At 48.2% G+C, this 24,294-nt stretch overlaps 1 protein-coding gene across 1 annotated transcript in view; it reads right to left on the bottom strand.

Moving 5' to 3' along the window:
- Positions 1-24,294, bottom strand: part of LOC309545356 (putative N-acetylated-alpha-linked acidic dipeptidase) — a 135,935-nt gene that overhangs the window by 11,345 nt on the left and 100,296 nt on the right. Inside the window, exons 15-17 of the mRNA XM_082244520.1 lie at positions 16,983-17,073; positions 5,702-5,966; positions 56-137 (exon numbers count right to left, since the gene is read on the bottom strand). Coding sequence (XP_082100646.1) covers positions 56-137; positions 5,702-5,966; positions 16,983-17,073 — 438 coding nt within the window. The remainder of the gene's footprint in view (positions 1-55; positions 138-5,701; positions 5,967-16,982; positions 17,074-24,294) is intronic.

The raw sequence follows: 24,294 nt of genomic DNA on the forward strand, positions 1-24,294 counted from the left end.
CATACATACACACAAGTACACAAATACGGACAACTCACTCTCCGATCTTACTCACTTAGTCACATCAAGGTTTTTTAATCTTTCGTTAAACTGTATTGCTGTTCTTGTGAAGTTGTCAACAGCAGAAAACAGAGGATCTGAGCAACAGAAAATGCAAAAAGGAGGAAAAGTGAAATACCGTTCATTTACTGTATAAATCGTACAGGGTAATAAAGGACCTCAGTCTAATGAGAAACCAAGTTCTAACTTCAAAATAAATGAGGAACTGCTAAATATATCCAATGATATTTACTGCATTCAGTAGTAGTTGGTTGGTAACATTCAGCTGAACTTGTTCTGTAATGTTGAAGAAGTTTCATAACCTTTCCAAGCCACTTCTTCATGTCTAAAAATAGTCAGGAACATACCCCAGGTTTTCCAAGCATTGTCTATTCTTTTTGCACTCCTAGGTAGGGCCGCAGATAAGGCAGTACATCCAGCCCTCCTGTACTGGGCCACGACCCCATCACTTCAAAAGGGGGGCTTGGCCAATTTTCTCTCCTAGCATAGCTCTTGTTTAATTGATTTGCCTTGCTATCCCTGCTCTAGTCTAGCCAATTTCCTATCATAGCGCTCAGGGGAGGACTGGGCCAGGGGGCAGTTGCCCCCTGGGCCGCTCTGATGTTCTGTAAAAAGGCTGCACCGCTTCTGCCACAGAAATGCCTAAAGGATTCCTCCCCTGGCCAGCCCCAACTGAGCTGTCCCAGCTCCCCCCCAACCGCCCCCTGCTGGCCAGGTTGGGAACCCGGATTCAGCCGGTGAGTAGAGAGTACCTGGAGCAGGGCTTCAGGCTGCAATGGGGGTCAGGAGGAGGACAGGAAGAGGGAGAATGGGAGGGCCAAGTCGTTGCACCATGGGCCTCTTGTTTGTACTTGCCCCCTGGGCCGAAAGTTTCCAGTCTGCCCCTGATAGCGCTCTTGTACAGTTTGTTTCCTTTTGGAATACTGTTCTTGTCTGGTCTGTTTGCTCTCATAGCCCAGTTCTTTTCTATTTGGCTTGCTTCCTTGCATACTTCTTGTCTAGTCTGTTGGCCCTCCTAGTCCTGCACCTGCCCTGCCCTCCTAGGTCTATTTTTGTCTAGTCCTCCCACTGACAAAAAAGATGGGGCATTACTCTTCCCACTAATACCAATGATGGGGCACTAATACCAATAATGGGGCCATATGCTTCTCACTGACACAAATGATGGGGATTATTCTTCCCACTGATACCAATGATGGGGCATTATTCCTCCCGCTGAAACCAATGATGGGGCACTATTCCTCCCACTGACACCAATGATGGGGATTATTCTTCCCACAAATACCAATGATGGGGCACTATTCCTCCCACTGATACCAATGATGGGGTACTATTCCTTCCACAGACACCAATGATGGGGCACTATTCCTCTCATTGATACCAATGATGAGGCACTATTCCTTCCACTGATACCAATGATGGGGCACTTTTTTCTCCCACTGACACTAATGATGGGGCACTATTCTTCCCACCAATACCAATGATGGGACACCATTTCCCCCACTGATACTAACAATGGGGCACTATTCCACCAATTGATACCAATGACGGGGAACTATTCCTCCCACTGAAACCAATTATGGGGATTATTCTTCCCACAAATACCAATAATGGGGCACTATTCCTCCCACTAATACCAATCATAGGGCCCTATTCTTCCCACTAATACCAATGATGGGGTACTATTCCTTCCACTGACACCAATGATGGGGCACTATTCCTCCCACTGACACCAACAACAGGAAAACTATTCTTCCCACTAATACCGATGATGAAGCACTACTCCTCCCCCTACTGCCCACAGACATTATGTATTTTTATTTTTACCCCCGTTGACCACCAAGTCTGAGGCATTGTCTACTCCCACTAGCCACAATCCAGCCCTCATAAAGTCTGAAAGACAGTAAACTAGTCTAATTGGTTTGCTCTGCTATCCTTGCTCTTGTCTAGCCTATTTCCTCCCATAGCACTCTTCTCGTATACAGTAATCCCCCGCTCCATCGCGGTTCAGTTTTTGCGGTCCCGGTATTTCGCGTTTTTTTTTTGTAATGTTATTTTACAGGCGATCCCCAGGTAATGAACACAATAGGGACTGTAGGTTTGTTCTTAAGTCGAATTTGTTTGTAAGTCGGAACATGTACTTTTTTAAGTGTAACTCCAGCCCAAAAAATTCATAAGGATACAGACAGAAGTACAAACCTCATTGTGGCTCTAACCCCACACCATACAGTATTGTACTAGCCAAAACTAAAAGGCTAAAAGAGACCCAGAAGGATAGTTACATTCAACATAGCTAGAAGTACAAGTACAATACAGTGGTCCTGCTCCCAATACAGAGTAATGTAATCTCACCAGTTTCCAGACAGTTCCACCAGCTTCTGCCTGTGCAGTGGGATGCTTCTGGGCAGTGTGGGGCAATCAGTACATGTAGTACATGCAGCGTGCATTGTGGCCGGCACTAAGATGGATGCTATCCAGCACAGGAGCGAGAAAAAGCCGGAAGAAGCCAGCAGTGACGTCACGCGGGCGCCGCCACCGTTCGTAAGTAGGAGTCGTTCGTCACGCCCCCATTCGTAAGTAGGAGTCGTTCGTCACGGGGCCCCGTTCGTAAGTAGGAGTCGTTCGCAACTCAGATGTTCGTAAGTCGGGGACTGCCTGTACTATATAAATCATTTATTGTTCATCTATTGTTTTAAAAATTTTAAAGACCTTAAAATGCTTTTACACGTACAGTGACAGTAAAAAAAACATGCCTACAATGCATTTTAATAGGGTTTTTCTATTTCGCAGACTTTCACTTCCGGAACGTAACCCCCGCAATGGAGGGGGGTTTACTGTATTCCATTTTCTCTCTGAGAACTGTCCTTGTCTGGTCCTTTTGCTCTCTTATCCAAGCTCCAGTCAGCTTGCTCTCTTAGAACAGATCTTGTATAGTCTGTTTCCTCTACCCGCCCTGCTCTTATCTAGTCTGTTTGCCCACCTAGTCGTGCCCATGGACCAGTCTATTTACCCTCCTAGCATTGTTCTTGCTCCTAGACCTGCTCATGTCTGGTCTATTTCCTCTCCTGATACTGTTTTTGTCTCCTAGTCCAGCTCTAGTCTGTTCTGTTTTCTCCTCTTGCCCTACTGTTATCTATTCTTTTTTCTCTTTTAATGTATCCCCATTTTTGTATTGTCTATTTGCTTTCCTAGTCCTGCTCTTGTCTAGTCTGTTTTCTCTTGTGGCAAGCTTCCAATCAAGTGCCTGTTTGAATTTGCTTTTGTTGTTAAGTCTGTTTGTCTTCTTCTGTTGTGTTGCAAATAAGAACCAGAGCCTTGGAGTGTTTGCTGTGCAATTCCACCTCCGGGGAGCTCTGGAGAAGACCAGGGACTCTAGAATCCTGCTCATCACAGTGAGCCATTGCCACACACTGGTGACAAATGCTAGTTATACATTGTAGTTGTCATATCTCAGACCGTGGGCAGTGAGGGAACCACTGAGCTCAGTGGGGGATCAGGGAAATTACACTCCCAGAAGTACTGCTTTCTCAGCAGAATTCAGAGGGAATTTTCTTTTGAATAGAGTTTAGGGTACAGACAGTGGGAGACAAAATTATGTTTTGTCATGAATAAGAAGGCTTCTAATATGCAAATGAACTAAACAAGATGCCCGGAACAATAAATTGCCAGTCCCAGTGGCTAATTAGGTGTACGTTGTCACCCTAGGACAGGAAATGTCATAATCTATAGAAGCCATACACTGATCCAAATTTGGCCGGTTTAAGCATGGACTAGTTGAATTTTGGTCAGTATGTGGCCATTCCTGCTCAACAGAAGTCCATCATTTGATAGACTTTTATCAAAGGGAAATATCTGAAAAATGTCCTTGATCAGTGACAGCAGCTGCAGATCAGTGTATTTTGACAGCAGCGCTTAGAGGAAGGTTAAAAGAGAAGTATGGGAATATTTTTTTCTTTTTTTTAATCGTACTTACCTAGGTCAGGGGTAGGCAACCTTGGCTCTCCAGCTGTTGTAGAACTGCAAGTCCCATAAGGCACTGCAAGACTCTGACAGCCACAGGCATGCCTCCCCAAGGCAGAGGCATGATGGGATTTGTAGTTTAGCACAGCTGGAGAACCAAGGTTGCCTACCCCTGACCTAAGTGGATGCAGCATCGATCCAATGTTGCATCTGTCTCCCGCTGGCTCTAAGATTGAGAACCGAGTAATCAAACTCCACTAATCGCTCAGTTCTCACACCTCCGTGAGCACTGGAGTGCTGGGCTGTCGAGAGGGAGGGAGGGAGCGGCCCGCTCAGGCTCTCAGCGGCTCACTGAGAGGCTGAGCCGGGTGCCGGTCCAGGCAAGTAGGCGAATCCTGACCATATGGTTGCGATCCTTCCCAAGCCTGGACTGGCTCTGTTATGTCAGCTGATAGTGGGCTTCAGCCCGCTGTCAGCTGAAAACTGGTCACAGGAGTGCAAAATGATCTGCACTCCTGTGATCTACAAGAGAAGTACAGCCAAACAAGCTTTGGCTGTACTTCTCCTTTAAGCAAACCCCACACATCAGTGCTTCTGTATTAACAAGCCGGCAGCTATGTTTACAGGAATACAGGAGAGCTGCACTGGTAGGAGAGGAGCTGGAGGGGGAAAGAGAACAGAGCCTGCACCTCCTCCTGGTTCTCTCCTCTCCTGGCCACTTGGAGACTTGGCTGAAAGTAGTAGTGGTGCTGCTGTCACTACACCTGTCAAGCCTATTGTAGAAGGAATGCAAGCAACCTCCCTTCTCCACCCACAAACTGTTTCAACTGAGCAGTTGTCCCTCCTGCCCCTTCTGCCCTGTCCTGGCCATAAATCACCAAAACAAAGACTCTCTTTTCTCCCCATGGCTTGTATGTCTGATGAAACTTGTGGGGCTTTTCCACTGCATGGAACCGAACGGTTCGGCTCGCTTTTGTGCTTTTCCACTGCTGGTACCGCATGGTATGGTGTAGGAATGGTTCGGTATGGTACAGTGGCGCTATTCCACTACATGGAACCGAATGGTACGGCTCTCTAAAACAGTACCACCTCGATTGTGGTTCCAAGAGGTACCATACCGGTACCATATCCCACAATCCTTTGCATGCAGTCCATACTAGCAACTGATTGGTCAGAGAATCGATGTTATCCCACCCACTTACTTTAGTACTACTTTAGTGAAAAAGCAAACCATACCAGACCGTACCAAACCATTCCAACACCGTACCATGCAGTGGAAAACCAAACCGGGCCAAGCAGGGCCGAGTAGAGTCGAGCCGGTTCTTGCAGTGGAAAAGTGCCATTGGTGCTCTGTCAAATAGAGCCCTATGTTTCTGTTAGGACAAAACTGGACAGATCTTATAGTGATGGCCAGACTAACCACAAGGTCATGGTCTTTCAGGTTGGGGGTTGGACATGTGGATGGATGTACAGAACAGGTACTCCAAAAACGTGCATGCATACATAGGCTGAGCTTGTAAACATATTCCCCAACTAGATATCCCTAGAGACATTAGGGAATTCAGGAGGGTTTCTGGATAGAACGAGGGGGACAGATAGTACAAGCAACCTTTGCAGACAATGTTCCTGTTGAGCTGCTGACAAAAAAAACACATCAGCTTAGTCAATCCTCAGAACTTACCAAACGACACGTTATAAGCTTCCATTTGTAATGGGGTTTTCTTTGCTATGTTAACTATAATGTCAGTGTAGCTCTTTATAGCATCGGCATAGTCTTGAACATCAAATGGTAGAAGGACAGAATCAGCCAACTCATACACAAGTCCTCCTCGTACTTTAGCCACTGCCAGGTGGTTCTTATAGAATGGGTCATAAAATGTGTCAACAATCTCAGCCGTCTCATACACACTGTGATACACTGGATAACCACTGTATCTTCCCTCTTTCTGGAAAAAAATAAGAAACAAATGTCATTTGTTTAGCTACATCGAATTCATGCCCCGTTTACTCAATTTTCTGTGCAGTTGGGTCCGGTCACTTTTTCAGAGTTTGCTAGATACTTTCAGGGGTCTTCAAACTGTGGCCCTCCAGTTGTTCAGTAACTACAATTCCCATCATGCCTAGTCATGCCGGAGAAGTCAGATTTCCCCACCCCATGGCTCTATATCAGCCTTTTTCAACCAGAGTGCCCAGGCACCCTGGGATGCCTTGAGGCTTCTTCCGGGGTGCCTTGGCAAAATGTCTAAAAATGTATCATAAATTGTACACAAGCCAGCATGTGGATGAAGCCTGCAATTAAGTTACACAAAGCCATAGGTTTTCATTATGCACCATTACGACTTTCTAGACACTGGCATCCTAACAACCAATGATGTAATCAGTTGATAAGGAGGATGTCTGTCACCTCCATAGCATCCTTGTTTGACCCTCCCATGCCTCTCTCCCTCAGCAGTGGTGTCACATTAGCTGACTGATGGAGAGAAATTGAGGGAGAAGAGAAACATTGGAAAACTAGTCAGCACAAGTATGCAAATGTGTAATTACTTTGGAAGAAAAAAATCACCTCCAACGTTGGGTGTCCTATATTGCTGCATTATGTAAAACTATTAGAATCGTTTTTTACATTTTAGAATGAGGCTCCTCAAGACGGACCATAATTTTAAAGGGTGCAATGAGATTGTCTATAATTTTAAAGGGTGCCTTAACTGAAAAAGGTTGAGAAATCCTGCTCTATATTAGTCATTAAGACCACTCATTATAGCCCTGGGCCAACAGTAAGCTGCCAGAGGTGGCAAGGCCAAGGTCTTGGAGCTCGTTCACACTTGCTTTGATCTCTGAAATGCGAACCACATTCGGATCGCTCTTCAGAGAGCATTTGACAAGTGGTGGAGAGGCGGTGTATTGCCTCCTCACCACCTGCTTTAACCCCCTGAATCCCGCACTAGTGCACCGCAACTGTATGCATTGCACATGGTTGTGGGGCGCTTGCGGAGCGGCTCCTTTCACTTGAATTCCTTTCTCGGGTTCAAAGCAAAGCATCATGTCAATGGCATGAGACAGGCTTCTGCCTCCAAAGAGGGAGCGGTTGAGAGGCCAAAATAATAATCTAGCTCAACTGCAAGGCTTTACTGCCCAGCCAACTGTTTGTGTGAATGAGCCCCTAGCTCACGTTCACATTGGGCCGATTTGACGTCAAATCGGAGCCTATTGCCGGCAATGGCACGGTCTGAATCGGTGCGATGCCGACTTTGCAACGCCGCACTAATTCCCAAAAGTAGTTTCGGCACTGGTGACTTCGGGGGTTGATTTCAATAGACATCTGTACAGAAACCCGCACAGATGTCTGTCAATGCACCCCCAAAAGTCGGACTGAAAATGCTGGTTTAAAATCAATTCAAACCCGCCCTCAGTGTGAACCTACACCTAAGGGCTCTTTCACACAGGATGTCAATCAAACGGACTCCGCTTTTCTCAGCGGGGGATCGATCCGCCGATCCCCCGCTGAGCAGAAGAATGACAGCTGTGTCTCCACGCTGTGTGCGGAGACACAGCTGTCAGTTCCCCATGCATCTCTATGGGGGAAATCGGATGGGAACGGACCGTCAGTACGTTCTCATCCAATCCCATCCTATCCGATGCGCTGGACGGATGGAAAAAATGGATTTTTGTAAAATCTTACCGTAAAATCCTTTTCTCTTAGCTCATTGACAGACGTAGTCCTCGGTGATACACCACCTTCGGGTTATGTTGCCTCCACAGGAGCAGGACTAGACAGGAAATTAAAAAGCTCTGGCCACACCCCAGGGGCAGTCCCAGAGGGTATATCCTCTCTCTCTCTGCCTCAGCAAATCAGTTATGTGAAAAAGCAGTCTTTAGAGATTTTAACCCAACTCAAAAAAACAGAGGGGCGGGGACTACGTCTGTCAATGAGCTAAGAGAAAAGGATTTTACGGTAAGATTTTACAAAAATCCATTTTTCTCTAGCGCTCATTGACAGACGTAGTCCTCGGTGATACACCACCTTCGGGACGTCCCAGAGCAGTATCACAACTGAGGGGTGGGAAAATGGAAATCAAATCCCAATCTAGAAGGCCCAACCGGTGCCAACTAGAAGTTTACAATGCTCATCCTTAATGATGAGACTCAACAAAAAGAGAAAACAATTTTTTTTTTTTTTCAAACAGAAAAAAACCCTCGAGGTAGACCACCGGTCTCCTCAAATTGCGGCCTGCAAAACCTTGCGGCCAAATGAGGCATCCGCCGATGCCATCACATCAATTTTATAGAATTTTGTAAAGGTATGTACTAAAGACCAGGTGGCCGCCTTACATACCTGGACCACTGACGCCTGATGGCGAAAGGCCCAGGAAGTACTGAGCGCTCGAGTGGAGTGCGCCCTAACAGGGAACGGAGGACTCTGACCCTTAATAGAATAAGCCTGTACCACCGTTTGTCTAATCCATTTGGCAATGGTCGCGGCAGATGCAGGCAAACCCTTTCTGGGGCCATCCGTGATCACAAAAAGTGAATCCGTCTTACGGAATGATTCCGTAGCTTTCAGGTATACCCTGATTGCCCGAACCACATCTAAGGAATGCAACGCATGTTCCCGATGATGCTTGGGCTGAGGACACAAGGAAGGTAGTACAATATCTTCATTCAGATGAAAATCTGAAACCACCTTGGGAAGAAAAGATGGCTTAGGATGAAGTACTACCTTATCCCTATGAATCACTAGGTATGGGGACTGGTATGATAATGCAGCCAGTTCTGACACCCTGCGAGCAGAAGTAATAGCCACCAAGAAGGCCACCTTCTGGGATAAAGTAAGCAAGGGAATCTCCCTGATGTTTTCAAAGGGAGGTTTCTGTAGAACCGACAAAACCAAATTAAGATCCCAAGGCGGTAAGGGCGCGCGGACTGGAGGAGCCAGGTGCCGCACCCCCTGGATGAAATTCCGCACCAAGGATTTGGTAGCTAAAGGCTTCTGAAAGAAGATTGCTAATGCTGAAACTTGACCCTTGATGGTGCTCAAGGCTAGCTTCTGCTCAACCCCCTGTTGCAAAAAGGCCAATATTCGAGACACCGAATAGGTACGTGGAGGAAATCCTAAAGATTCGCACCACGCAATATAAGTTTTCCATGTGTGATAATAGACTTTGCTGGAAGTCGCTTTCCTTGCTTTAATAAGGGTAGGAATGACTGAAGCTGACAAACCTCTGTCCTTCAGTACTTGGGTCTCAATGGCCAGGCCATTAAACCCAGCGACTGTAAAGCATGATGGTAAATTGGTCCTTGAGACCACAGACACTCCCTGAGACGAAGTTCCCACGGAACGTCTACGACTAACATGTCCAAGTCTGCCAGGCCGGCTTGAGGAGGCCAGCCTAGAATTTCTAGGACCACTGGCGCTGATTGGATCTGAACCAGGCGTCCCTAGAGGTATCTGGCCCCGACCATCCGAGAAAGTCTGGTCGTTTTCTGTTCCCACACATTTATCAGATACCTGATAGTTATCAGGAAAGGTGATCTTTTCTGGTTGAACCTCAGGGACCGAAGTCACCCGACTAGAGGCTACTTGGCCTATCTGGTCAACCAGATCCGATTCCTGTGAGGTATCGGGACTAATCTTAGGAAAAGGTAAAGGAAAAGATCTATTCAGGGAACGGTAATTACCGCTTCCTGTAGTACTTAAATGTTGGAAGGGAAGAATCGCACCGGTAGTAGTGGTTGATGCTCGATCTAATGTCCTGAATACCGGTGAAAACGTCCCCCCACCCTGAAACCGGGTGGGGGCGCACCTTCAGGCTGTGTACTCCTTTGCTTCGGGTTTGGCTGGGTTGGTCCTTTGCTTGTCCGACCAGCCCTTCTTGAACCCTCCTGGAGGAGTCTTGCCTTTCCCGCTAGTACCAGCCGGGCGCCCTTTATGGGCGGTAAAGAAAGGTCCTCGCTTGTTGCGAGGTCCCTTAGCTTTAGCAGCCTGTGGCAAAAAAGTGCTCTTGCCTCCAGTGGCATCCTTAATGATTTCATCTAGGTTGGCCCCAAATAGACGATTCCCCTGAAAGGGGAGATTTGTCAAGGTCTTCTTGGAACCTAGGTCAGCTGACCAGCATTTTAACCATAGCACACGTCTGAGGATCACCGCTGTCTTAGATGCATGCCCTAATAAGGGAGTAGTGTCCAAGGCTGCATCACAGATAAACTGTAGCCCTTGTATAATCTGTTCCATCAAATCAGATGTCTCCTGGGGAATATCTTTTCCCCTAAGATCTTGGCGTACCATTTTCGCCCATTCCGTAAGTGTCTGGGAAACTAGACCAATAACAATTACTGGTCTAAAAGCTGACCCTATCAGAGAGAAGATGGTGCGGGACTCTGCTTCCATCTTTCGATCCACCGGATCCTTAAAGGACGAAGTGTCCTCCACTGGAATAACCGTGGCTTTATTCAGCCTGGAAATAGGCGGATCCACGACTGGTGGTACCGTCCATTTCTTAATGATGGATTCCTCAAACGGATAGCGTCTAGCAATACGCTTGGAAATAGTAAAGGTACGTTTAGAATGCTCCCATTCTCCTTTAATCTGATTACCGAAACATTTAGGTACAGGAAAAGCCTTCATCGTCTTGATGGGCTTATTAGTACCAAAAGGAATCTCTGTTTCAGTTGCCTCTGCCGGTAAAGCCTCAAGTTTTAAGGTTTCCTGCACTGCCACAACTAGTGCGTCCACCAATGCTTCTTCCTGAATAATAGCAGGAGAAGAAGCGTCCTCCTCACTGTCTGAGGGGGCTTTACCTGGGATAACAGCCCTTGCAGAGGAACCTGCAACTGCCGTGACCACCTCTGAATCTGAGTCAGAGGTGTCAGATGGTATAGGGGTAGGCGAGGGTCGCTTCCTTGACCCCCGTCCCTGACAGGCCGCCTCCACCCGAGCCACCATAGACTCCAAAATTGCTGTAAATGACTCTATACTCTGTGCACCGGCGGGTCCCGTGGCCCCCTCGATGGAAACAGGTAGGGGAATATGTGTGGCAGGGTCCATGATAACTCCAGTTACTTCCTGGATAATATAATTCAAAAATAAAACTTTTTTTTTTTTTTCGACCCCCAGCGCCACAAAAGCCCCTTAGTGTTACCTGCTAGGGATCCCTATCGATCGAGAGAGAGAGAGATAGACCCCCAGGCTCACCACTTGATGCTCAGAGTTTAACTGCAACAGGTTACAGCGCTGTCTTAACAAACAGGAAGTCTTTTGGCTGGCTGCCCAGGAAGAAAGGAGGCGGCTCCGCCCCTCTGTACGCCTTCCGGCGCCTCCCCCAAGCTCCACGAGGTGTTTGGATCACCTCAAACATGGCCGCCCCCATGCTGGAGACACGAGGCTACGCCAAAATGGCGGCTCGTGCGATCCAGCAAAAAAAATGGCGGCGGCCCGTACTGAATAGCGGTGTGCTGCAGGGCACACAACACTCTCACTGCATGGGGATATGGCGTGGTTGGCGGTACCGGCCCTGGCGGACCGCATGGATGTTCGGGAGGCCTGCTAATAGCTGGAGATCTGATTAGGAAGGCAGTCTACATGTCCGTGGCTTCTGACTGGTAGGTAGCTTATTTTTAACCCATAAGATTCCCAGAATGCCACAGATTACATCTTTAAAACATGTATACAATTAGATTGTTAGCTCCCAAACCAAGCCTCCTGGCTTTTTGCACACATAAAATCACACTCAAAGTAGGAGGATCTGTGTCATGTTGTAGGATAGAAAGGGACTATCTTACCATACAGAGAGGGGCCCGCGTTCACCACAAAACCCGTCAGGGGGAAAGGGGGAACATACTACTCACCATACCGGAACCAGGCGGGCACCAACTCCTGACAGTACCCCTCTCCACCGGGGCGGGAGGGCTGTCGACCGATACGGACGCCGTGACTCATGGTCTTTGGCGTTTCAGCGAGACGTTTAACTCGCGTGGACAGTCCTTTAATGGGACTTTGTCGCGGCCGACCCAGCGCGGAGCTATGGCCTGCACGCGCTCGTAGGCTGAACTGGGGTGACCACCGGATCTCAACATCCAGCCCGTCGCCCAGTTCAGCTTTCTTGCTTGAAGATCTCACAGAAACACTGGAGAAAAAAGCTGTCTAAAAAAAATCCTTTAAGAAAAAATTCTTGCCAGGACCTAAGATCCCAGCAAGGTGTCTAGGTCCTTACTCCTAACTAGACAGAAAATAACTGATTTGCTGAGGCAGAGAGAGAGAGAGAGGATATACCCTCTGGGACTGCCCCTGGGGTGTGGCCAGAGCTTTTTAATTTCCTGTCTAGTCCTGCTCCTGTGGAGGCAACATAACCCGAAGGTGGTGTATCACCGAGGACTACGTCTGTCAATGAGCGCTAGAGAAATAGGGTTTCCATCCGTCCAGATTTGACTGATCGGATCGGGTCGGATGTCAGCGGACATATCTCTGCTGACCTCCGATGCCCCATAGGAATGCATGGGGGGAACGGTCCGCCTGTGTGAAAGGGGCCTAAAGCTTAACTGAACAAGCAAACAGCTAAATACACAGGTGAAACAAACACATGATTATTATTATACAGGATGTAGCGTCAACGGTTTGCGCAGTGCTTTACAAAATGAGGGGGGAGACTGCATAGAAAAAAGTAATAAAAAGGGGACCCCGCTTCCGGCTGGTGGTGACCCCCACCTCTTCATGCTCTCTGTACATTTGGAAAATCCATCCATCCACCTTGGGTTTTTCTCAACCACTCCATATTTGCCTCCCATCCACCCACCTATGCTCGGATATATCACCTTCCCCCTTCGTCCTACTCTTTTAGAGATTAAAACAAAAACAAGAAGAGGGCTTGAGGGCAGAAAAATTAGTTGACGGGGGGCGGACTCCACGATCTGATGTTGCTGTTGTACCTCCTGTCCACCCAACATCTATTTTTATGCAGAAAATACTTTCATCCTACTACTGATCTGCCAACTATGACCTAACTGAACATTTATAATGCATGATTTCAAATAATCTGTATAATTAGGTGCTGTACATGTGATACAGCCTTTGTAGATCCTTCTTCATAAAATTAAGCACAGTGGGTAAGTGGTTAGCACTTCTGGCTAGCAGCACTAGGGTCATCGGTTTGAATCCCAACCACGGTACTACCTGCTTGGAGTTTGCATGTTCTCCCTGTGTGGGTTTCCTCCAGGCACTCCAAAGACATGCTGGTAGGTTAATTGGATCCTGTCTACATTGGCCTTGTATGGGTACAGTATGTATGAATGTGAGCTAGGGACCTCAGATTGTAAACTCCTTTGAGGGCAGGGACTGATGTAAATATAAAATGTACACCATATTACCAAAAGTATTGGGACACACGTGAACTTTAATGGCATCCCAGTCTTAGTCCGTAGGGTTCAATATTGAGTTGGCCAACCCTTTGCAGCTACAACAGCTTCAACTCTTCTGGGAAGGCTGTCCACAAGGTTTAGGAGTGTGTCTATGGGAATGTTTGACCATACTTCCAGAAGCGCATTTGTGAGGTCAGGCACTGATGTGGACAAGGAGGCCTGGCTATAGTGCTATAGTCTTATAGGTGCAAGTAATTACTGGTATAGCGATGTCTGCGCCCCTCCAATCCACCGCAAAGTGATATTGGTAAGGTAGCTCACTTTCCAGATGACGTGGATTCCTTTGGCGTACGCCAACAGGAATCAGACTGCGCTTGTACACCGCTCCAACTTTGGTGGGTGAATGGGATCCTTGAAGTACTGGTGAAGGCTCAAGATGAAAGAAGCGACACTTCCGAAGACGTCACATCTCTGACGAAACGCGTCAAGTTGGTACGCACGTTGCCTCGCTCTGAGTAGTCTGCTGGACCGCACGCCGAGGTGTCACTTCCGGGAACGGTAAACCTCGCGGTTGTCTACACAGCAGCGCCTTGTCATACCAGCCGCGAAGCTACACAGGCACTTGTATGTGAGCTATTGCAGCATTTAAAATCACTATAGCACTTTATTAGGTTTCTAGTCACTTTTGGTTAGCGCAGTATACCTTATATATACCACATATCTCCTAATAGAACAAAGACATAGAAGGCACTCTGCTCTTGCTCAGTTTGGTGTGTATTGCTAGAGAGTTTTTTTTTTTTTTTTGGGGGGAGCTTGGTGCATGTGAAAAGCACAGGGACAATCAGCACTGTCCAGACAGAAAGTCAGGGGTCCTGCTGAATCATAGGACAGTCAAAGGAGAATGAAAACTCCTCCTACAAGCTTTAACCAGACACTGATAGAAGTCACAGGACTTATATACTGCTGATGAGAAAAGGTATTTAGCAGTTTATATTTACTAAAATAATTGCATTTCCATGTTCTGTGGGAGACCAGATATACTGACTGCAGGCTCCTGGGTTTAGTAACATTTTAGGATCAATGGCAGCCATGCGAGTCTGTAAAAGAGTGATGGTTGCGGGTGCGGGAACAGGTGCAATTCCCACACCCGCAAAAACGAAGCACAAGTGTGAACCTATCCTAAGCCCTGGTTCACACTGGTGCGGCTTTAAAATCACGCTACTTCATCGGGATTTAAAAGCAGCAGATCAGTGCGATTTGCACCTCCAATTTCACTGCGGCTTGCAACTTCGTTTAACAGAAGTCTATGCAAGTAGCAATGACATTGTCAAAAAGTAGTGCAGGAACCTTGCAGGAACACGAGTCGTGGCAATTTGAATGCTTCCATTGCCTAGAAATGGGGCTACGGCTTAGTTCAGACTTGTGGGAACGCGTTTACATTGCTGGCAGGGCTGCCCATTCGTTTCAATTAATGCCTCACCCAACAGAAACGCAGGAAAATAACCTCCAGCCCTTTTTTTTAATATCGCACTGCACTGAACCGCTTGGTGTTTTGGCACCATACGGTTTAGCGTGCACAATTGCACTGTGGCTGCTGATGCGTGGGGGTGCCATTTATTCTTATTGGCCCCCCTGTGCATCTGCTTAACCACTTTACCTCCGCTCACATGGAGGCTACTGCGGCAAAGTGCCGCGATCCCGTCCAGCGACGTAGACCTACGTCACTGGACTCCGCCCCTTGTGGGCGGCGCTCGCGCGCCGCCGGAGGCTCGCTCCCGCTGTGTTCCTTCACAGCGGGAGTCGGGCCAGCGGAGGAGCAGCGGCGATTGCCGCTGCTCTGCCCCGATTGTCGGGGATCGAGTCTGGAGATCCGCCCGCTATGTGTAAACACAGCGGGCGGATCTCCATAGTGACAGGGACTGACAGATCGGAGTGTTCAGCATAGCTGGACATCCGATCTGTCCTTCTGTCACACAGTCACCTCCCCCCCCACACGTCAGTAAGCACCAGGCATACATTAACCCCTCCCTCTCCAATAAAATTAACCCCTTCCCTGCCAGTGTCATTTTTACAGTAACAGTGCATATTTATAGCACTGATTACTGCAGTAATGTCACTGGTACCCCCAAAAGTGTCAAAAATGTCAGTCAAGGGTCCGATCTGTCCGCCGCAATGTCGCAGTCCCGCAAAAAAAATCGCAGATCACCGCCATTACGCGTTAAAAAAAAAACACCAAAAATGACATAAATCTTTCCCTTAGTTAGTAAACGCAATAACTTTTGCGCAAACCAATCAAAATACGCTTATTGCGTTTTTTTTTTACTAAACATAGGTAGCAGAAAACAAATTGGCCAAAAATTTAAAAAAAATTTGATTTTTACATTTTTTTGGGGGGGAATTTCATATAAAAAAATGTGAAAAATATTGTTATTTTTTCAAAATAAACGCTCTTTTTTTGTTTATAGCGCAAAAAGTAAAAACCGCACAGGTGATCAAATACCACCAAAAGAAAGCTCTGTTTGTAGGAAAATAAGGACATAAATTTCGTTTGGGTATGGCGTCGCACGACCGCGCAATTGTCAGTTAAAGTCGCACAGCGCCGAATCGCAAAAAGTGGCCTGGACGGAAGACAGCAAAATCCTCCGGTGGTAAAGTGGTTAAGATGTAGAAATATTTTTACCATGATGTGTGCTTTCTAAAGAATATATAAAAGGAAAGAGCAGATATGTAAATGTAAAACCTATGTGGGAAGATTTATTTCATCCCTGTATATCATCTGAGGCTGTTCACTTCACTGGGTATAGGAGAGGGTTTATATCCACTTTAAATATAAACAAAGCATATCCCTCTACGTCTCAATCCAGAACACTAAGTGACATTTCTGTCTGCTGCTTTGTTCTTCTGCTATCAACATGAATCACTTCAGACAAATTTTCCTGACACCAAGAGAAAAATGGTGACAGGGGAGGGACTTCCATCTGACTGACAGCCTCAGCTCTGTTCCTGTGTGCTGTGTAAAGGGGGTGTGTGTCCGTCTCCTTCAATCAGCTCTCAGAACTCTCCTCACTGAGTTCTGCAGAGTGTAACTTCAGCTCTCCGCCCCTTTTTCTCTGAGCTCTCAGACAAGCTTATAAATTCAGCACTTATAAAAGATATAGAGAAGAGAAGACTGCTGATAAACAGGTACAACCTATGTAAGAATATTTGTTTTATCTCTGTGTATCACCTGAGGTCGAACACTTCTCTAGGTATATGGAAGGGTTTACAACCAATTTAAGCAAAAAAAAAAATCATGAACATAATTACAATGTATCTCTGTTGTTCTCAGATAAGTAACTTTAGTTAGCAGTTATTTTGACACGGAATCAAGCAAATGATCAGCCATTACGTTTTTATTTATTCGTTCTTGGAACTAATTTTTATTTTTTTTAGCTGTCAGTGGTGCCAGCATCGAGCTGCAGACAATTACAGCATTTAAGTCTTCAGCATGTCGTTGGAATTGGGTAACAGCTATTTAGCCTGTCATTCGATGGAAGAGCAGGATGAGTCAGTGCTGTTGATACATATGAACCATCCCCGCCTACTTACCAGGTGCTCGGGTACAAAATACTAACCCTATTTTTAGTATACCGAGTTCTTCCTGAAGCAATGCCAAGCCGCTGGAAAAATACTTCAAAATCATTTCCTGAACCCAGCTTGTTTATCCTTATAGAAAGCAAAATGAAAAAATGAAAGAAAAAAAGATTTGTAAGGAATGGAGACATGGAACACATTAGACGTTACATACAAAGGGTCACCAAATCTAAAACAAAAGCTTTCTTCTATGAAATAAATATATGTTAAAGTTAGAATCTACGTTTGTGATAGCAAAATGTCCCTTATTTTTAATTATAACCTCTCAGTTTAAATTGCAGTCATCCAGAAATGAAACATGTCAGTAGAGGATTTGTGCAGGAATACTGTACAGGCCTATTGCGTTTGTTTATTAAAATAAAACACACAGGGTTTTATTAATAAAAAAAAAAAAAAAAAGACTGCTATTTATAGAGAGAAAAAAAAGTCACAAATAATCCCCGTAATGTGTCTATTATATTTATTTCCTATGACTGTCAGGTCCATCTAGTGGCCATAATGCAGTATTTTCCTAATTGAGGTAATTAAGGAAAATATAGCATTATGACCAGTAGATGGTGTGATGGAACCGTCCCACACTCCGCTTGAGTGCTTCCGTCAGTATACCGCTTCCTTCAGTCTGAACATAGATATCAGGAATTATAACCGCATGTTGCAACCAACAACTAGACAGGACTAGTTTAGCTGCAAAACTGGAACTCTTTATTGAACAATACAGGCTTTTTATACACTGAGGCTGATCACATTATCATATGCAAAGGCAACTGTACACAAAAATATAATTAACACTATAAACATTAGGTTAAATAAACTAACCACCTGGACAATCAAGGATCTTATTCCAGGTCAGACTTGCCGGCATCGAGCTCACAAAGTACAATATACATTATTACACTTACAAATGTAAACACATCCCCCAATAGTTTGCTAGAAGACAATAGATGTGTTAATTATCACAATTAACACTGTGTGGAAGACAGGTGGTTGAGCTGATGATATTCACATCTGCTATGAGTCTGACTGTGTGAAGCAGTCCTTATTGGTAATAGGGCAGCTAGGCCCTAAACCAGGGATCCTCAAACTACGGCCCTCCAGCTGTTGTGGAACTACACATCCCATGAGGCATTGTAAAATTCTGACATGCCCAGACATGACTAGGCATGATGGGAATTGTAGTTCCTGAACAGCTGGAGGGCCGTAGTTTGAAGACCCCTGCCCTAAACAGTGACCCCAGGCCTAGAGTCCCAGAGTCTCTGTCTCTTGGGGAGATAGGGACTTGAATCTAAAGTAACATTACTCCAAGGGTCTCCCCAGCATACACCTCACAAAGAGTAGTGTTCCCTTAAAGGCCAGGGCACATAGTCAGTAGGCAAGAGGCTAGCCTATGGTCCCCTCCAAAAACCTCTGTCCCTGGTGGGTCTGTCACAGATGGACATGACAATCATAAAAACGGAATTTTTGTAAAATCTTACCTGTAAAATTCCTTTCTCTGAGTCCTCCGACAGTCGCCGCCTCTTCATATTCGTCACATATGGGTATTAGACTTTGCTCCGAAGGAGTAGCTAGGCAACAGAATATGTTAACATTAAAGCTTTTAACATATCCCACCCTCAAGGGGTGGTCCCCTCAGTCAATACCCTCCTACTTCCTGCAACCATATCTCAGTTTTAGTGGAATAGCAGTAGAGTATACAACCAAACCCCAAAAGAGGGGCGGGGGCGGCGACTGTCGGAGGACTCAGAGAAAGGAATTTTACAGGTAAGATTTTACAAAAATTCAGTTTTCTCTTACGTCCTCCGACAGTCGCCGCCTCTTCATATTCGTCACATATGGGGACGTCCCAAAGCAGTGCAAACATGAGGGGTGGGAAACGCATCCGCGCCGAAAGGCAACGCAGTCTCCGCATCAAGGAAAGGAACCTTACCAAAGGAAGGAAACCAGCTGGGCAACAGCAAAAAACAAGTGCTCAACAGGAGCAACAACCCAGGAAAAGACAAAAAACCAGGGGATATAAAACTTATCCCAACAGCCAGGAGTCCCCAACAAGGGACCCTAGGGAACAGCCGCACTAAGAACCTTGCGGCCAAAGGAAGCATCCGCCGATGCCTGAACATCTACTTTGTAGAATTTTGTGAAAGTGTGCACGGTCGACCAGGTCGCCGCCTTACACACCTGGGCTACAGAAGCCCCATGACGACAAGCCCAAGACGTACTCAGAGATCTAGTAGAGTGCGCCTTCACAGGCACAGGGGGAACCTTCCCCTGCAAGGCATAGGCCTGTTCAATGGTCTGCCTGATCCATTTGGCGATGGTAGAGGCCGAAGCCGCCATGCCCTTCCGAGGACCCTCTGGAAGAACAAACAAGGAGTCCGTCTTTCGAAAAGACTCAGTCGATTTAAGGTAAACCCTTATCGCCCGAACAACATCCAGAGAGTGCAATCTCACCTCCTTTGGATGTTTAGGCTTCGCGCACAACGAAGGCAAGACAATATCCTCATTAAGATGGAATTCCGAAACTCGTTTCGGAAGAAACGAAGGATTAGGTCGCAAGACCACCTTATCCAAATGAATAACCAGGTACGGAGACTTGCAGGACAAAGCCGCCAGCTCCGACACTCTGCGAGCCGAAGTGATCGCCACCAAAAAGGCGACCTTTTTGGACAACATAGACAACGAGATCTCCCTGATCTGTTCAAAAGGAGCACGTTGTAACACAGATAGAACGAGATTCAAGTCCCAAGGGGGCAGAGGATCCCGCCTAGGGGGAACCAGATGCCGCACACCCTGAATAAAGGTGCCAACCAATGGGTTGGAAGCCACGGGACGTTGAAACAGAACGGCCAGAGCAGACACCTGACCCTTTATCGTAGCCAGCGCCAAACGCTGATCAACACCCGTTTGAAGGAAAGACAGCACACGGGACACCGAGTACGTGCGGGGTGAAAACCCCCTGGACTCACACCAGGCAAAATAGGCCTTCCAAGTACGGTAATAAACCTTCCCTGAGGAAGACTTCCTCGCGTTGATTAAAGTATGAACGACCTCTGGAGAGAGACCCCTCTCCTTCAGGACCTCGGTCTCAACAGCCAGGCCGTCAAAGCCAGCGACTGTAAAGCAGGATGGTATATCGGTCCTTGAGACAGTAGATCGTCTCGAAGAGGCAGACGCCACGGGGCGTCGACCGCCAGATTCACGAGGTCTGCGTACCAGGACCGGCGAGGCCAGTCCGGTGCCACAAGAATCACGTGTTGCGTTCCGAGTGTAACCTGCGAAGGAACCTGGACAGCAACTGAATCGGTGGAAACGCGTACATCAGCCTGTACTGATGCCACGGGGCCACTAACGCGTCCGACGCGTCTGCCCGAGGGTCGCGCGTCCTTGCCATGAACCTCTTCACCTTGTTGTTGAGGCGAGACGCGAACAGGTCCACATCTGGAAGACCCCACTTCGCGCACAACATCTGGAAGACAGCCGGGTGGAGAGACCATTCCCCCTGATCCAGGGTCTGGCGACTCAGATAGTCCGCCTGCCAGTTCTCCACTCCCGGAATGTGAACTGCCGTTATCGCCGGGACATGAGTCTCGGCCCAAGACAGAATGTCGGCCACTTCTCGAGCCGCTCGGGCACTCCTGGTGCCCCCTTGGTGGTTGATGTAGGCCACCGCCGTGGCATTGTCCGTCCGCACCCGAACCGGGCAACCCTGCAGCCGGTCCGTCCAGCGATGAAGACAGAGACTTATCGCACGCAATTCCAGAATGTTGATCGGAAGGGAAGACTCCCCCTCCGACCAAGTCCCCTGGGTGGACAGAACGCCCAGAACTCCACCCCAGCCCGACAGGCTGGCATCCGTGGTGATTACCGTCCACGAGATCGGACGAAGCGACTTGCCCCCGGACACCAACGGGGACTGGAGCCACCACAGAAGGTTTCCTCTGGTGCGATGACTCAATGAGATTTGAAGATCCAGAGATTGAGGTCGCCCGTCCCACCTGGACAGGATCTCCGCTTGGAGACCCCGCGTGTGAAACTGGGCGAAAGGAATCGCCTCGAAGGCCGAGACCATCAATCCCAGACATCTCATACACGTCCGCAGAGACGAGTGCGGAACGTCCCTGAGGGACCTGACTTCCTCCCGGAGAGTCCTGAGTTTGTCTTCCGGCAAGAAGACCTTCGCCTGCACCGAGTCCAGAATCATTCCCAGATAGGGGAGACGAACCGACGGACTCAGTGTCGACTTTGGAAAATTTATCGTCCAACCAAACTCCTGCAGAGTTTGCATCGTGACAGACAGGTCCTTCTCCAGACCCTGGCTGGTCGCAGACCGAACCAGAATGTCGTCCAGATACCCCAGGACAGAAACGCCCTGGGCCCTCAATAATGCCAGAACCGGTGCAAGCACCTTGGTGAAGACCCGCGGAGCCGAGGCGAGACCAAAGGGCAACGCCACGAACTGGTAGTGATCCTCCGCAATGGCAAATCGAAGGTATCTCTGATGACCCTCGAATATGGGGATGTGAAGGTACGCATCCTTCAAATCGATGGAGGCCATGAATTCCCCCGGAACCAGGGCAGCCACCACCGACCGCAGGGATTCCATGCGGAACTTGCGAACCCGCACAGAGCGGTTCAGAGCCTTCAAGTCCAGAATCGGACGAACCTTGCCCTCCTTTCTGGGCACGGTGAACAGATTGGAATAAAACCCCCGAAACCTGTTCCGATGAGGCACCGGAACCACCACTCCCTGAGCCCTCAGGTCCCGCACCGCCAGGTGCAGGTCCCGCAAGCGCTCTGGAGACAGTTGAAGATTTGAGGGAAAAAATCTGCTCTCCGGCCGAGAGAGAAACTCGATCTTGTAACCAGATCGAACGATTTCCTGAACCCATCTGTCCCGCACACGGGCCAACCAGGGATGAAGAAAACCGAGCAAGCGTCCCCCCACCCCAAAACTGGGTGAGGGCGCCCCTTCAGGCCGAACTGTTATGGGCTGCAGATCCGGATTGGCCGGACTTCTGTTTACCAGACCAGGGCTTCTTCTGAGAGCCTTGACCTTTGAACGGTTTGCCCTTGTAGTGCGGCCGAAAGGCACGAAAGGACCCCTGAGGGGGCCGAAAATTAGCATGCTTCTTCCCAGAAGCCCCCTTAGCCTTGGGGAAATGGGGCAAGAGAGTGCTCTTACCCCCGGTGATCCCCTTAATCAACACATCCAGGGACTCCCCAAAAAGGCGAGACCCATCATAAGGTAGATTGGCTAAGGTCTTACGTGAAGATTGGTCCACCGACCAACATTTTAACCAAACCAGGCGGCAAAACACCGCCACGCTGTGCACACGTGCAGCCAACGGAACCAGGTCCAGGTCCGCATCACACAGATACATGACACCCTGGTGGATTTGATCCACCATATCCAGGGTCGCCGGCGAGGCCGAGTCGGCCACTAGGACGCGCCTAAGCATCTGCGTCCAACTTGCGATCGCCTGGGCCGCCATGAGAGAAGCAAACAGAGCCTTAAGCATAGAACCCGTAACAGAATAAGTATGACGGGCAAGAGACTCCAGTCTCCTATCCGTGGCATCACGGAAAACAGGGGAATCCTCTGCAGGAATCGCAGTGGCTTTGTTCAAAACCGCAATTGCGTGATCCACTGGTGGAGGCACACACCACCTTTCATCAGTGGAAGGCGAAAAAGGATAACGCAGCTTGAATCTACTTGGTACCGCAAAAGGTTTGCGCAGATTGCGCCACTGATCCTTAACAGCGCGCTGAAAATCATCATTGCAGGGAAAAACCTGTGGCGTCCTGCGTTTCCTCTGCGTCCCATAAGCCGCCAAGGCAGCGGGGGGACACACTTCGTCCTGCAAACGCAGCGTTTGCTTAATGGAAGCAATCAACTCATCCATGATTGCAAGCTCTTCAGGCGAGCCAGGGGGAGAATTATCAACCCCCTCAACTTCAGCCTCCACCTCAGACCCCACTAGATCAAGAGAGGAGCGGGACCCCGATAAGGAGGCCCCCGCCATAACAGCCCCATCACCTTCACCCTCAGAATCAGAGGAAAGAGCAACTCTGGGCCTTTTAGTAGATTGAGCAGCCACCAGCATCTGCACCTGAGCAGCAAGGCCAGCCACAATAGTGGCTAAATCCCCCCCGGGGGGGAAACAGTGGTCCCCTGGCTTTCCACCAATACTGTAGGAAATTTGCCCTCCTGAGAATCCATTGCCCCTGTAATGCCAGACAACCAAGGGTTAACTGCCCCTTTTAAGCAAGCGCGGCAAGCGCAGCCCACCGCACCACACTCAAGCACAATGAGACCCCCACAGGGAATATGCAAACTGAACACAGGCAATGGATAGCAAGAACAGAAGGATAAAACCTGAGGAGACCCTCGCCGCTGCTGCTGCCTCGATCGGTGTTCCTGGAAAGAGGAAGTGATGCTGCCAGGGCGCTCTATGTAAGCCTATGGAGGCTACAAGAAAATGGCCGCCATGCATGTAAAACATGCGGCCGGAGCGAGTGTAGGCAAAATGGCGTCGTTTGGCGCCGAAACCGCCGCTCCACAGTGCATTAAAACACACATTACATTCCAATATCAGAATACATGTCAGATCGCCGCAGCGATCGCTGTATATGCCCAAACATGCCCAAAAAAACATGCCCCACAGCACACAGCTTCTCACACTGACCAGTCTGACACACAGTGTCATACAGCTCCCCCCCCCCCCCCTTGCAGCCCACAGCATGCAGCCGAGAGATAGGGAGACAAGCAGTGTGAATAGAGGCAGGTTACACAGTCCCAGACTGACACCCCCCCAGACAGACAGGTCCCCACATAAATACACTTACCTCACATGGCATGGGGGACCCGCACAGGCGAACAAGCCGCTGCACATGAGGCAGGGAGAGTCGCATTCAAGACGCACACAAGGGGGGTTAAGAAACCGCACAGCGTCCAGTGAGGTAGCCACCTCACCAATCATCCCTGCACCGAACAGGGATGGGTCGTTCACTGTGCCAGGAGCGTTACCTGGCTGAACGCTCGATGGCAGACTGGGAAGCCACTGACCCACGACCTGCGACCAGGGGGATCAGCCCGAGACCCAGTCCGCATGATCCTCTTCATCCGAAGAACTAACTAACGCTGACAAAATAACAGCTAAGTAAAGGTAGAGAGAAAAACTCAAACAAAATTTTAAAAAGAAGAAAGAGTCTGGGACAGAAAGTCCCAGCACAGAGAGAGCCAGCCACTCCTGACAAGCTAGACATTAAAACTGAGATATGGTTGCAGGAAGTAGGAGG

The sequence above is a fragment of the Pelophylax lessonae genome, assembly GCF_965119305.1.
Source record: "Pelophylax lessonae genome assembly, chromosome: 2".
NCBI classification, from domain to species: Eukaryota; Metazoa; Chordata; class Amphibia; order Anura; family Ranidae; genus Pelophylax; species Pelophylax lessonae.